The sequence below is a fragment of the Perca fluviatilis genome, chromosome 18 (genome assembly GCF_010015445.1).
Source record: "Perca fluviatilis chromosome 18, GENO_Pfluv_1.0, whole genome shotgun sequence".
Classification (NCBI taxonomy): domain Eukaryota; kingdom Metazoa; phylum Chordata; class Actinopteri; order Perciformes; family Percidae; genus Perca; species Perca fluviatilis.
This window is the reverse complement of record NC_053129.1, coordinates 10,274,535-10,290,319: the sequence shown is the minus strand read 5'-3', so window position 1 is coordinate 10,290,319 and position 15,785 is coordinate 10,274,535. Positions and strand designations below refer to the sequence as shown.

At 43.8% G+C, this 15,785-nt stretch overlaps 1 protein-coding gene across 1 annotated transcript in view; it reads right to left on the bottom strand.

Moving 5' to 3' along the window:
* Positions 1-15,785, bottom strand: part of cdc42bpab (CDC42 binding protein kinase alpha (DMPK-like) b) — a 108,482-nt gene that overhangs the window by 55,111 nt on the left and 37,586 nt on the right. The window contains 3 exon segments of the mRNA XM_039782061.1: positions 1,949-2,044; positions 4,268-4,351; positions 12,326-12,417. Of these exon segments, the coding sequence (XP_039637995.1) occupies positions 1,949-2,044; positions 4,268-4,351; positions 12,326-12,417 (272 nt within the window).

Here is a 15,785-nt window from a genome sequence, read left to right as displayed (position 1 = left end):
TTTTAAAAGAAATAGATTTTTTTTTTTTCTCAAAAATATTCATGTAAGACAGTGGTCCACGTTTATGTTGTGTTTAAACCCCCTAGATAAATATGCTGAGACCCACCACTAGTGTCCTTGCCTAACCGTGCCTAGCAGAGCCTGACTTTTTACTAGAAGCTAACAATGTAGCTATGGCTGAACTTTGGCCTACTTCAGCATATAAACATTAGCTCACTAAGAACCTGTGAACCACAATCGTGTGATTTTCTGTGTACTGAATTGTTTACCTAAAGTAAACTTCTTTGACTTTTATTAACATAATGTCTTTTTTTAAATATTAGTTTTTCTAAAATTATACTTAAAAAAAATCCCAATATATCGCCTTACGCACAGCATGGAAATATATTGCAATATATTGAATCGCCAGATTCATGCCAATACACAGCCCTAATCGTGTTAAATAATCGTGATTTCCAATATTGACCAAAAATAATCCTGATCAGGATATTTTTTTTTTTTCGTAATCGAGCAGCCCTCAAAGAAAGCCACACAAGAAAGTCAAAACATATCCCGCCCTTCTAACTCTCCTCTCCCTTTTTTTTCTCACAGTATCATTACTACAGAGGGGGGCACTGAGGCAGCCAGCGGCACCTAAACGGTTCTTACATTTGAAAGTTTTCCTAAAAATAGTCGGCTGGGCGAGCAGTGGTTGTATATTTTTAAAGCCTTGGGGAGTGTCCAGGGTGAAGCATTTGTTGTGAGAATGTGGGAAATGGAATGGCGAGCAGCCCTGGCATGTGAACTCAGGGTCACACAGAGAGGACAGACGGTCAGGTTGGAGAGAAAACCATTGCCTCAAGCAGCCAATCAAAGTGGGGGGGGGGGAGCTTGGACCACAACCAATCAGCAAGCTGCAGAGTCATTCTTTGGGTCTTCTCCATAAGTGTTTTTTAGGCCGTGCAAACTTCTGTCGCCCATTTTTCCTACAATTCTAAGTGGTGTTGAGCTTTGTGGTAAGAAGTGCATGTGGCGGTCAGAATCTGGCAGGTCACCAGACATCACGCGGAGGGGGGTCATTCTATAAATGAACTGGCAGGTGGAGCTACGCAGTAGAACACAGTGGTTGTTACTATGCAACATACCAACGTTTAAATGTACTGAAATACAGTGCTCAGCATAAGTGAATACACCCATGCTAAAGTTGACTAAAAAGAGGAATTAAAAAAAAAAAAAAAAAAAAAAATCATCTTTTGGAAATTGATCTTAATGCCTTAAATAAAAAAAACTTTTAGGACACCGATTTTCTTTGTGAATGAATAATGTATCAAATAAATGTTAAAATACATGTCTTAAAATACAGGGAACATAAGTAGGTACACCCCTATGTTAAATTCCCATAGGAGGCAGGCAGATGTTTATTTTTAAAGGCCAGTTATTTCATGGATCCAGGATACTATGCATCCTGATCAAGTTCCCTTGGCCTTTGGAATTCAAATAGCCCCACATCATCACACAGCCTTCACCATACCTAGAGATTGGCATGGGGTACTTTCCATAAAATCATCTCTCAATGCAAATCAAACCAGCTATTAGGCTAACCGACATAAAACCATGCCAATCTCTAGGTATGGTGAAGGCTGTGTGATGATAATATGAGCACTAGTAACAGCGACAGTAAAAAAATTATTTTACACAAACTATTATTTTATTTAAGTACGTGTTGATCCGTACGGACCAACTATGGTCCGTTGCACTACTACTACTACTACTACTACTACTACTACTACTACTACTACTACTACTACTACTACTACTGTACTTTTATGAAAGCTCAAATTGTCAATCCCTACAATATCGTCTTAACATCGATATCCATGTATTTGGTCGAGGATATCGTGATCTATCGCCCAGTCCTAGCTCCTGAATATACACCCATACGGAGAGAAGAAAGAGAATAGTGGGTTACCAAATTGTTGTCGTCCTGGAAGGCGTAGTGCAGGGTGGTGATCCACTGGCAGTCCCCATTTACCAACACATCCCGCTCCTCCCGAAAACACGCCGTCTAAAGAAAGATGCAATAAACACGTTGTGAATCATATTTCAGTTGGGGCGGGTAGGCTACAGAAAATAAAAAAATCACACTATAATCATTTACATTTTTTTTTATTTTAATCATTTTAACAATGATACAAAAATTATCATTCCCTCCAATATCGTGAATCACATCGCAATCGCAATGTCAGCCAAAAATAATCGCAATTAGATCATTTCCTCAAATCATGCAGCCATAATTGTTTAATCAGTCCCTCCAGAAAAACGTGATTATGCGATCGCATAATTCAATGCATAATCAGCCAAAGTCCGCATATTCATGCGGGGGCCGCATTTTTTCAAATACAACGCACTTTCGCCGCATAAATTGCCGATTTCCGCACAAAATATGCGGGGCTTGCATGATTTCATAATCCCCGCACTTTCGTTGCAAAAAAGTCACATATATCTTAGCAGAAAGTTGAAAAATGTTGCGTATACTTCACACAAGAGCAGCCATTTTCCCCTGTTGCCATGGGAACGTTATGAAGGGACGTAATTACGCGACGTGATCATCATCGAAAAGCAGGGTGTTGGGGGAATCACTTTTTTTTCCTCTTTTTCATCAAACCGCACTTTTTGCAAGTTTCCACGATTTCATCGCATAAAATTGCATAAATATCCTGCATGTTCCATCGCATTTTTTAAGAAAACATGCCACATAATCAAGGATTTTTGGCCGCAGCAATCACAAAAACTCTGGAAGGACTGTTTATTGCAAGTTGTTTTCTGATTTCCTGCCTTAACAATGACGGGGTCTTAAGCCTGAGACACACCAAGCCGATAATCGGCCGTTGGACAGTCTGGTGAGGTCAGTGACTCGAGTCTGTTCAGTAATTTCATTTCTTGGGCAAACAATACAGAGTAGCGCCGCCTGCTGCTATGGAGACGTATTACATTTCTCAAGTCGGTGTCGCCTCAGTGTGTTCCGAGGCAGTTTTTTGGACCTCGGGGACCCGACTGATCATTTCCACTGGCTTTGCTGTCGACGGACGGCCGTCTGGTTGGTGTGTCTCGGCTATTATGTGCGTGTAACCGTGCTGCAGCTAATGGATAGCTTCTCAGTCCTCGCTGCACCACCCCGGCAGACCTACTGTACGCTTTGGTGATTTAGTGCACACCTCACTTCCAAGTCAGGGCTCTCTGCTTAAATCAAATCTCAGAATATTGTTGTGGAAATGGATTGGGTTATAATATAAATCAAGACACCACATCCATGTATGGCCTTTTATCTTGCGCACTGAGAAGGAAAGAAACTCCACTTAATGTCAGTATTTAAAATACTTGAACAGTGCTTTGATGTTCTCTGCCTACAACGACAATTACATGCTAAGTGTGCACTGTCTGCAGTACATCTGTGGCTCTACATTGTTTCCCATGTCCAACACACACACACACACACACACACACACACACACACACACACACACACACACGGGACCAGTTGTGGCCTGTGACGTATGAGGCATGAAGATTGAAGACCCGTGGGACCGACAGGAATGTCAGACTGTCAGGAAGAGGTCGATGAGAAAAGCATGCATCGAGCAGCAACATGTTCCGCGAGCATTTATTAACGAAGGCCTGATTCGAGTGTGGAGAGTGGATAGTAGGGGTTTAACGATTAGGGCTGGGTATCGTTCAAAAATATTCAATACCGGTACCGATACCAATACTGTGACTTTGATACCGGTTCCTGGACGATACTTTTGTCGATATCAATTTTAAAAAACAGAAAGAAACGACATCACACATTACGGTACCAATCTATTTATTTTTCAGCTCCTACAACGTGTGCGAAACGTAGAATTTTTTCCTGCGTGTCTCTACGACGTGTAACGTTAAGACAGCCTATCACCAGCGTTATTAGATCTTGGTAGAAGCATGCTGCATGCTGATTGGCTCACTGACTCGATTAATGCCTAATGATGTTACTTTACTCGCTGCTTTTTTTTTGTTTTTTGCCTTTTGTCTGTTGTGTTTAGATTCAGGAAGTGTCTTTTAAGAGCAAATACAATAAAAAAGGGGGAGTTCATATAAATGTAACAGCTTGAATTTGTTGATGAAAACCATGTGTATATGTGATAACTGTAGTCGTGACACCAGTGTAGATTCCCACCCCTAGCAGCAGCGGGGCCCTGTATCCAGGACTGGGGCGCCCCAACAAGAGCTCTTAAAGCCGGCGAGTGATGCTCACCTCAGCGCGCTTCAGCATCTCCCACTTGTTGAGAATCTTCATGGCGAATACCTTGTCGGTGTTTCTCACTTTTACGACTGCGACCTGCAGAAAGGAAAGAAGAGTTGGGAGTGTTGAGAAAAAAAAAAAACGACCCAAAAAAAACCATTTCAATCATTTGTGTGACAGCAAAGTCAGACAAAGAATGTGACCCACGTTCAAAACACATACCAATACGTAGGAAAATACCAGGCCGATTTAATATCTTATCCCTGAAGCAACAGGAAAAAAATAAACCCAAGATCTGCACAATGATAATTCATGTGTCATCATATTTCATAGCTCCACAAACAGCAATCGTACAAATTGGAAGGAAAACAAAAAGTCAAGTTTTCGCGGTTAACAACAATGATTGAAAACGGTGTGTTGTAGTAGAGGAGATCATCTCAGCACTTAAACATCATTACACTGGGCAGCCTGGTGGCCTGGGGCTTTTAGGCGCCTAGCTTGAACCGCAACACCCCCCCACAAAAAAAAAAGAAGAGGGGGAAAGGAGAAGCTGAGGAAAAGGACAAAATGAAGAGAAGAAAGGAAAGCAGAGTGGAGCCAGAGGGGGGGGGGGTCCAGGAAGTGACCACAGGGACTAAAGTGCTGAGCTAAAAGGCCAACAGATGCACTCCACCTGGATCCAAACACGCCACACACCACACACACACACACACACACACACACACACACACACACACACACACACACACACACACACACACACACACACACACACACACACACACCCATTTGAATAAGAAAACTAGAACACTCCTCTAATCACTGCGCCCAATGAATACTAAATGGGCACAAATCAATAGTACATGGACAGATGTAATGGCAGGGTTCAACAATAAGGGCTGCCGATGGCAAATAAAACAGCATGTCGGGCAAGTGGGTTGGTTAAAAAACTGCGTTAGTCTGCTCCACTGAACTCAAGGGAACGGTCATCCGCCATCATTTTGTAGTTTATACATTTTAAATTGAGGTCAAATATAACAATTTACTTGAGTCTTCGTTGTTATTTGATAACCACTAATAAAAAACAATTTGTATAGGGGCCAGCAAAAATGGACTTTGAGCAAGTAGAATTTTTTTCCACTTGCCCTGGAATGGTTTGCAAGGAAGTTGGTGATCAGGTATTTTTGATGTGGTCTTAACTATTAAAGTGCCCATATTATGAAGGAAAAAAAACAACCTTTTTCTGGGATTTGGGGTGTTATTTTGTGTCTCTGGTGCTTCCACATGCATACAAACTTGAAAGAAATGCTGTTTTGAGTGAGATACGGGTTTCTGAATGTCTTCTGCCTTCAGTCTCCGGGTGAGCTGTCCAAAATCTGCACGGCTTTCTACGTCACTAGCCGAGACGAGGTGGCTACCCGTAGCATGCTAGCGCTAGCATGCTAGCTCGTTCTCAATGGCAAAACAAAACAAAGTTGGAAGTGCGCCCTCGTTTAGAAGAAGTCTCCCGCCTAATCCTGCCTTGTACTGAATGAAGGTGTAGAAACAAACAACTAGCTGATGTGATCCTTACCTAGCTACTGAGCATGTGCGCCTCCCAGCAAAGATGGGATAGAAGTGCGATGTCTCACTCTGTAGCTAAAACAGAGACCCGAACACACAGGGTGAAAAGAGGAGCTGCAGCAATGTGCAGTACGACAAAAATATGGTGTTTTTTGAAAATTAAACCATGTAAATGTATTCAAGTACAACCTCTAAATACAATTATGAACCTGAAAATGAGCATAATATGGGCGCTTTAAAATCACAAACACACTATAAAAAGTTTGTGTCATTAACAATCAAAATCAGCTTAAACTATTTACTTCCCACATGTATCCCTTTATCATTTTAGATCTTACACGCACGCACGCACGCACGCACGCACACACACACACACACAATATGCGCCACACTTATGACCTACACTGACAAGAACTGACAGTAATGTTGAATTTAGAAACTGACACAGGAGTTGCTTTTTAAATCCTGGATAATGAGGCGCTGCACTGTCCAACCTCTCTATTACAATCTCACACGCTCAACTGATATTTAAACCATCTCAACCCACATGAATGAGCAATGCAACTGATTTGAGAAAATTGGGAGATCCTAATGGCTATGAGTGTTAGCCTATCAGTTGTAGTTCTCTCACCTTTACCACCTTTAACTGCATGGCTTTTTACACTCTGCCATTGTGTTTCTCATACCCTCTTGTACCATCGTCACAACATAGCAACTGGCAACTATCCCTTCACTGATAATTGCCATGAGAAACTCCTCCATCCCCCAGCTCTGGCTTCCCATTTTGCCAAAAAAGGAGCTGCACACAAGCTGCTGTGACGAACCCCTGCAAGCTGACAGCCAAAGCACATGTTCATGCACACTTAGATCCTGGCTGACTTCTTCAAGCCTCCTTTATAATTTTTGTAAGATTCTATTCATCCAAAAGGCAGACGTCCATGAAAATATGCTTATAGGCAATAGAAGAGGGAGAGAAAAAAAAACGCAAGTAAACAGATAGAAAGGAATTTTTAAACACACACACACACACACACACACACACACACACACACACACACACACACACACACACACACACACACACACACACACACACACACACACACACACACACACACACACACACACACACACACACACACAAAGTGAAACAAACACAGGCGCCCTATGCAACAGAGGGGTCTGTAGTCTATTAAATGAGCTGGGGAATGCTGCTAATGCAATACAATGATAACATTCCTGCAGTGTTTGGATTTCCCCTAGTGATCCCTCACCAGAGGAGGAGAGGAACGGAGGAGGAAGAGAGGAGGACAGGGGGGAGTGCACTGTTCTTGGCAATGCCTGGCTGTTTTTGTCCTTTTCTCGATCTATCTCTCCCCGTCAGGCCTGGTGTCTACCACAGGGCCCAGGAAAAGCCTAAGCACACACTTTATACTTGACTGTTCCCGTCTATATCCATGGCTGAAAGTATGTATTGCAAGTGTTTTCTACTTGCGGTTGCGGTTTCTACTTTCTACTTGCGTCAACCGGGTCTTCAAATTTGGTTTTATCAGTTTGGATCTGGGATGAGACGACCCACAGGGATTAATTTAATTATTCAACGGGCCAAGTACTTTTCAGAGTGGCAACGACAGACCGAAAACACGCCGGCTGTCTGCCAAAATTGCGGCTGAACAGGCGCCTGGGTAGCTCACCTGGTAGAGCGCTCGCCCATATACTGAGGCTCAGTCTTGGAGGCAGTGGCAGCGGGTTCGGTTCCGACCTGCGGCCCTTTGCTGCATGTCACTCTCTCTTTTCTCTCTCTCTCTCTCTCTCTCTCTCTCTCTGCCGCTCTTTCATGTCTAAGCTGTCCTATCAAATAAAGGACAGAAATGCCCCCCCCCAAAAAAAATGCAACAGAACAGACAATGCCATATTCACAAGCATTTGGCTGCTGACTAGTGTTTTGAATCCAGTGTTTTTTGACCCAATGTAACAAGTAGTTAGCCTAGAAATCTAGACGCACTCTAGCGGCAGCAAATGTAATGTTGCAGCCAGGGTCAGTCCAGCAACTCTCCGTTGGCTCGCGAGCTGGAAAAACAAACTCTGGTCAGGCCAGAGTTTGCAGAGTTGCGACGGTTCCACATGAATTCCCTGCTACTTGAAAACAAAGAAGATGGCTGCTGCTGCTGGCGAACAGCGGTCTTTGGAACCGGCTTTGGCCGCGACTCTGGAAGACTTGGAGTTAAGTACTGAAGTCATTCTTAAAAAAGGAAGATGTGTTCGGAGTTTTGCCGACCGGATACGGCAAAAGTTGAACCTATCAACTAGCGTTGCTCTGGCTGGTTGTAGCGCTGTCCTACTGCGTGCAGAGGGAATTTGAAAGACAAGCGTTTATCCCGCCCCTCGGATTGAGCCCTGCCAATGGCGAGTTCCCAGACCCAACATCTTGATGTGGGTCTGGCTTGTCAGGCTAGCATGTAGTGCAATAACGTATAACACTGACTGATGGCCATGAATCCACAACAACAACAACAACAACAACAATCATGATGACATGCATCTTAAGCAAGGCTAGCCTTTGGAACCAGAAACTAACTGGCATTGTTTGTGTCTAACACGATCCACTGAGCACCATTAGGCCTGATTGGGTTGGTGAGGAGTCCTAATGGGGCCATTCTCAGAGGCAGGATGCCAGCACACACTGGTCCATTCATCTATCAGACGGGCTCCACCACGTCACACACCCGCGCCATTTCTCTGCCTGCTGCTGACAATGGGAGGATGAAATCAAAACTGCGCTCATGATCTCTCGCCTCCCCTTTCTGACTCCCGAGGATTTCTTTTTCTTGACTTTGTTTCCCTGCGTCTGCCCATCTGGGTGGGTCTCTTATCTCTGTCTGTGTCTGTGTCTGTGTACCTCTGTGACTGTCTGTTCCCATATCTCAGTGTCAGGTCTGTGCTCAGTTTTCAGACAAAGAAATCATACCCTTATACATTTTCTTGAGGCCTTCCAAAAATACACTTTTTTTTTTTAGCTTGGTCTGACCTTAGGCTAGATGGCAGTTACTACTGTCATCCAACTGGAATATCATCAGCCTTCCTAACTTGGGCATGCCAACAGCCATAAGAAAAACTGGCAAATGTTCCTAAAGGTAGCAGCGCTTACAAACTTGTGTTTGTTCGTCAGACTGCTGTAGACAACAATTTCAGCAAGTCTTGCCTTAATATGATTCATATCTAAAATGAGCAAAGGAAAGAGAAAGATGATGCAAACAAAGAAACTGTAACTGCAGTCAACAAGTGCAAAAAACAAACTTGTTTTCTGCCAGTGGTGGCCAGACAATGGTGAAACCAGTGTTTCTCAAACTTTTTAGACCAAGGACCACTTACCCAATAAAGAAATAAAAAACTAAAATCAAGGACCACCTAACTGCCAAAATTAGGGCTGCACAACAGGAAAATAGGATATTACTTATAATAAACAGATATTAAAGTGTACTCAGTTCTGCCTTTCTGCGGCTTTCAGTGTTCTTCTACAATACAACAAATTGCTTGTTGAAACTGAACATTGAATTGAAGATAAAAAGGCACAAAAAAAGGAATGACAGTTACTTTTTAAAGTGCAGTTTTCTACTCATATTCTGTCAACTATCGATTGCGATACTTTGCGGCCTTTCGCGACGTGTATATGGCGCCAGTTGATATTGCAATGATAAAAATACGATATAATGTGCAGCCCTAGCCAAAATACCCCCCCCCCCCTCCCAAAACAATAAGCATCATACTACTACTAAGCATAGTAGTGTAGGCTCAGTCCTTGCCAGCGGCCTGCGTTCGAATCCAACCCGCGGCCCTTCGCTGAATGTCTTTCCCCCCCTCTCGTTACTCAGTTTCCTGGCTTTCGTCAGCTTTTCGGGATATACAAGGAAAAAAAGCCCTAAAAAATATCTTTTATATTTATTTTTTTCTTCAACTACTTTCGACCACTGAGGGAACACGACATATAGCTTTGGCCACCCGCTCCTTGTGCCACCAGTTTTCTCTCTTTTTTTTTCTGCTACATTTTCACATTTCTGTAAACAGCAACAATTCTGATGTCTCTCAAGCCCGTACTGGCACAGCTGACTTGGTGAAAAGGCACTGGAATGTTACCACACACACACACACACACACACACACACACACACACACACACACACACACAATTGGCTCTTAGTATTTTGTGGTCCTGCAGCTACATGCTGGCAGCTGTGCCCAAATCTATCTCCATCCAATAATCTATCACTTTCGTGATTTCTCCCTGTCTCTCTCCACCTATCAGCGGGTTTTAAAAGAACTCAGGAACTCGCTGACTTGTTTGCACAGACGTGGAATAACACAACAACAGAGAATCAATGTTTGGAAGCGTGTAACATGGCTCACGGTGATCAATATCTTCTATTAAATCTATTAAAGAGGCATGCGACTGTCAAGACAATTCTGTGCCATGGCATAAAAAAAAAATGAAAGAAAAAAAAAATAAAAACGGTCAGCGCAACGATAGATGACGTTTCTCGCTGGACACTGGCATTATGTAAGAGTCTTGGCTACGGAGCACAACACCTGTCCCGCCAACATTCCTCGGCTTTGACATCATTACCTGAAACCCAGTGACAAATGTATTTTAACCTCCCTACGGGCACACATAAAAGGCAACAAAAAAAAAAAAAAAACGAAAAGAAAAAAAACACACTGGATAGTTTTCACTGGCACCAATGCATGTACTGCTCATGGGTTGAATGTGAACCAAGAATTGAAAAAGTGTTTTCAAGCTGCAAGTAGAGTCATGCTCATTCAGCAGAGCAATACTACGCACCGCTGCTGGAATGCAAAACACTCTTCCTTTTCTAACTCCTTAAAGTATAAGCAGAGGTGTCAAAAGTATTCCCATTCATTACTCAAGTAGAAGTATAGATACTAGGGTTTGAAAAGACTTCTGTAGAAGTTGAAGTATCAACTCAAACTTTTTACTCAAGTAAAAGTACTGGTTTCAAAACTACTTAAAGTATAAAAGTAAAAGTAATGTAAGGGGAAAAAAATGCCATTAAGGACAAAAGCTTAACCCGCCCCACAGGGGCCTATAGTGCACTACCCCACCTTCACAAAAAAACATTCTAAAGGCCATAATGACTATAATAATGTTATATTAAAATCATAACTGCAAACTCAGAAGGGCTGGAAAAGGGGACACATCTCTGAGTCTGTTGTTTTTCAGACAACGGCAGCTACAGTCTGGTGTTAGAATCCTCTCCAGTGAAATCCAGACACACTTTTACACGTTTAGCTGTCAGCATTTTAACCGTGTTTACTCCAGCTGCTAGCTAACGGTAGGCTAACGTTACCTGCTGCCGAGTGTACGGTTCACTAGAGTCCCGTGCTGCGATGTTTCAGTTGGATCGCGTACAAACCAATAGGGTGACGGAATGGTATACGTTTATACTTCTCATCCAACCACAGTGAAATTCACTCTCTCCGGATGGCGCGATTTATCTGGACAGGTTGTTTTTTTGTGTGTGTGTTTTTTTGAACGATGACAAGCCGGAATGAAAACAAGCCGAACTGAAATAGGAGTAACAAGGCTATTTTTAAAATGTAAGGAGTACAAAGTACAGATAATTGCGTGAAAATGTAAGGAGTAGAAGTAAAAAGGCTGCTGTAATTACTCCAGTAAAGTATAAATACCCCAAATGTCTACTTAAGTAAGGTAACAAAGTATTTGTACTGTCTTAGTTACTTGACACCTCTGAGTATAAGGGGACGAGAGAACGTAGCCTGGCGCTGCCAGGTATCGTCCCGACATCAAACCGCAAAATCTGTGTCTCGAGGAAGAAGATCGAGATTTGATACGTCTCCTGTCAAAACGGACAAGTGGACAAACAGCGCAAATGAATGCTCCGCTAATGGTGTTTTTTCCATTACACGGTACCTGCTCAACTCCGCCGTGCCCCGTCCTCCATTTCCCATTGCAGATTTGCCGTGCGTTCGTGAGCATCGGAAAAACAATCTTTTGTTATTGTGGCCTCCGTGTTTTCACCCGCCTGATGCTCTAGGCTACGGCCAACCGTTGGTGGCAGTCCTGCAACAAGTTGTTATGCCAAACGCCAATATAACAGAAGAAGAAGAACACGCATGCCGACTATGTGAACGCCGGCAGTCGTAAAAAAATCAACAACGTTATTCCCAGGTGGCATGAACGCAGCATTAGTACCGCCTCGTGCCTGAGGCGAGCGTGGCTGGTCGTCATAGCGATGCCGCAGGAAACTGATGTGGCTTGGTAGCCACACCCATTTTTGTAATGGAAAACCAAAAAAGGCGAGTCGAGTCGAGCAGGTACCACGTAATGGAGAAACGCCATAACTGACCAGCTTAACACCTGCTTCTTTGTACAACCCCCCCCCCAAAAAAAAAGAATCGCAGGTGCTCAACTTGTGTGGTAATGGATTGGTGCATGGTTAAGTAGAGTGTAAAAACCAGAAGGTACGTTACCTCTCCAAACGCTCCTCGTCCAATCACCTTGAGGATCTCAAAGTCTTCCTTGTGCAGGCGCATCTGCTTCACTTTGGAAGTGAAGGGTTTGGCTGTAGAGAGAAGGAAGACGGGAGGTTAATTACAATCAGCCAAACGGGACGTTTAAAGGACTTGAAGCAAAGAAAACTAATATTGTCCGAACACAAAAAGGGGCATACAAGCATCTAACTATATTGATAACGAGATGAGATGTAGGGCTGGGCAATATATCGATATTATATCGATATCGTGATGTGTGTCTAGAATATCCTCTTAGATTTTGGATATTGTAATATCGGAGATATTGTCTCCTACTGGTTTTTAAAGGCTGCATTACAGTAAAGTGATGTCATTATCTGAACTTACCAGACTGTTCTGGCTGATCTATTATTTGCCTTTTCCCCACTTAGACATTATGTCCACATTACCGATGACTATTTGTCTAAAATCTAAGTGTGAAGATGTTTTGTTAAAGCACCAACTGTCAACCCTAGAACATCGCCGCAATATCGACAGAGGTATTTGGTCAGGAATATCGTGATATCTGATTTTCTGCCCATCGCCCAGCCATAATGAGATGCTTCTGACCCAACTCGGCAGGGGATTGATCGATGGCGTCCTACGTTGGCTTGGCAGTTAATGAGAGCAGCCCGTCACAATGTCAGGATAAAATAAATCCTCCAGAAACCTTCGACGTTTTTACAAGTCGGGGGAAATAAAAGAGCCAACAGCTCAATCTGTCTCAATCAGGTGTTGATGTGTGAGGGAAAAAAATAAAATAAAAAATAAGTCAGACAGTGTTGTGCGCGGGACAATAAGTCAGACTCAGTGGGGGGTGAAACTGAAGCAGAGTGACTGACACGGAGCTGTAGCGGAGCCAAAGTAGACCACTTTTTAAATGGCAAATAAAAACGCCTATACAGATAATCTGCAAACTGCTTTAACAATGATCTGAAGACCGTCCGTCATTTGGACAGATTAGAACACTCATGGGCAATCTACCGGTAGCCTGGTCCTACCAGACTCTGGTCCATTTCATTAGTACACAGAGTCTGGCCACTCTCCATTGACAAGTGGTAACTCCCTTGAAGGCGGGTACTCTGTTGAAGTTTAAAACTATTGGATCTGCCCAGAGCCACTCTGGATCTGCCTCAACCAATCGCTAACGTTTGGTCATGACGTCGGCTTAGCATCGCTAGCGTTAGCCTTAGCATCACTAGCGTTAGCCATAGCCAACTCCTTCACCACTGATGGCGCGAGCTGGAAAATCTAACTTTTCCCGAACCCTCGTGGGGAGGAGGGCCACAACATCATGGCCACCAACAAAACTCAGCAAAGATTGTTCTTGCTCGGGCTGTAACTTCTGGATATTTGGCGGTGTTGCCACAACGGACCGAATGGCTTTCGCTCGCATCTTTCGCCGCCATTACAGAACGCCATTACGGAACGCCATTACGGAACTCAAACTCAAACTAGGGCACGTCACGACCTCAACGCCATCGTTCTGGGCCACTCCCTCTGTTCGCTGATTGGACCGCCAAATATTTGGCCGGAGAAAACCCCAAAATATACCGTGAACCCAGACGGCGTACTGAAGGGAAATGAAAATTGAACGGAAAAACGTAGGTCCCACCCATGAGAGAGAGAGACATCATGGCTTTCAAACGAGCAAAGTGGCAGTTGGTCAAGGCCACACCCCCACCCTCCACCTTGCCACCTTGAACCAAACGGTTATTGTTGCCAGATGGAAGGGGTTCAGGCATGTTCTGTGTCTGGAGCCCAAAATGAGAAAATGTACCCTTATCTTATGAGCGAGGCTCATGGAAACCTACTTGTGCCAGTCATGTGGTTAGACCACTATATTCCCATACCTCATGAAAGGCTGTCATGCCATTTGAAATGCACTTTATCAAAGTGTTAGTGACTACCTGGACCTCTCTATAGCACAGGACACCGGACACAGGGAGGCTGAATGATAAAGCTAGCTATTGTTGGGCCTGCAGTTGTGGTTCCTGGTGGAAAAAAGGAATCGGGAGGGATCTGCGAGAGTCGCCAGCGTTCTCTCACAAAGCTCAACAGATTCCATCTATGGCTGACAAAGTCAGCATTTCCCTCATTTGTGGAGAGTTTATTCAACCACTTCCTGGTTTACATGATCCCAGCATGCCAAGGATAACCTGGATTGCCTGCAAGTTCACCAAGGTCAGCATACTGGTTACACTGATACTCTGATAACATAGAAAAGTAAAAGTATACCTTAACTTTTTTTATTGTGAAAAGTTTGCTGCCTGTCTATATTTAAGCAGTGCTTCTTCTTTTTTTTTTACAGCAAGATTGTGTGTGTGTGTGTGTGTGTGTGTGTGTGTGTGTGTGTGTGTGTGTGTGTGTGTGTGTGTGTGTGTGTGTGTGTGTGTGTGTGTGTTTGTGTGTGTGTCTCCCACTGTGAAACAGAAAAATGCCTGCTGAAATAAAACAAACAGATCACTCACAGCTGGACAACCTCTCACTCTCACACTCCCTCCAGACTCCACTGACAGCTGGTCTGGCCTGGCCTGGCCTGGCCTGCTATGACCACAGGCCAGAGGGAAAGCAGGGGCCAGGGCAGTCAGCGTGCCATGTCCTGGCACGCATTACTACAGACCATGTACACACAGAAATACACAAGCAACTCGGCCATCACACTGACTTAAGACTGACAAGCCATTTCATTCATTTCCCTGCAGACAAGTTGCAGAGCAAGTAGACCAGAAGCACTACAACTACGTCTAAGCAGTGTGATCCTACGGCGGCCGACAGGGGCCAACGCACTGCTACTTAATGGAAACCGCGCGCAAATAGACAAAACGCGCGCAAATTAAGAAAACACCTTCATTCATTTAACACATGCCCAGCATTTAGCAAACGCGCTGCAAGGAATACACACAACACAACCAAATACACAAACGCGCTGCAAATACACACAACACAACCAAATATACAAACGCGCTGCAAACACAGAAACGATGCAAAAAGAAAAGTTCATTGGCTCAGGTCACAGGTGATATCCAATCAGCAGAGACGTGTCTGTAAACTCATGGTAATAATAATAAAAAAATAAAAAAAAGGCAGAGCGCTCTCTCCCCGCAGGGTCAAAAATCAAGCTGTTCCACTTAGCGCTCCCCCTAGAGGCCTGGAGAACGTCCGTTGTGTAATAGGCGGCGTTTTTTGTTGTTGTTGCATTTGTTTTCGGGGTCTGTGTGCTTCTCTTTTTGCATCGTTTCTGGATTTGCAGCGCGTTTGCTGAATGCTGCGCATGTGTGTCGTCAAATTTTACGAAGCGGTTTTCTTAATTTGCTTGCGTTTTGTCTATTTATGCGTTTCATTGGGTTGCGGTGCGTTTCCCCCCCCCCCACCCCCCGTCAGCCATTGCTTCAGGCAAGCGAGCAGGACATCGCCACCA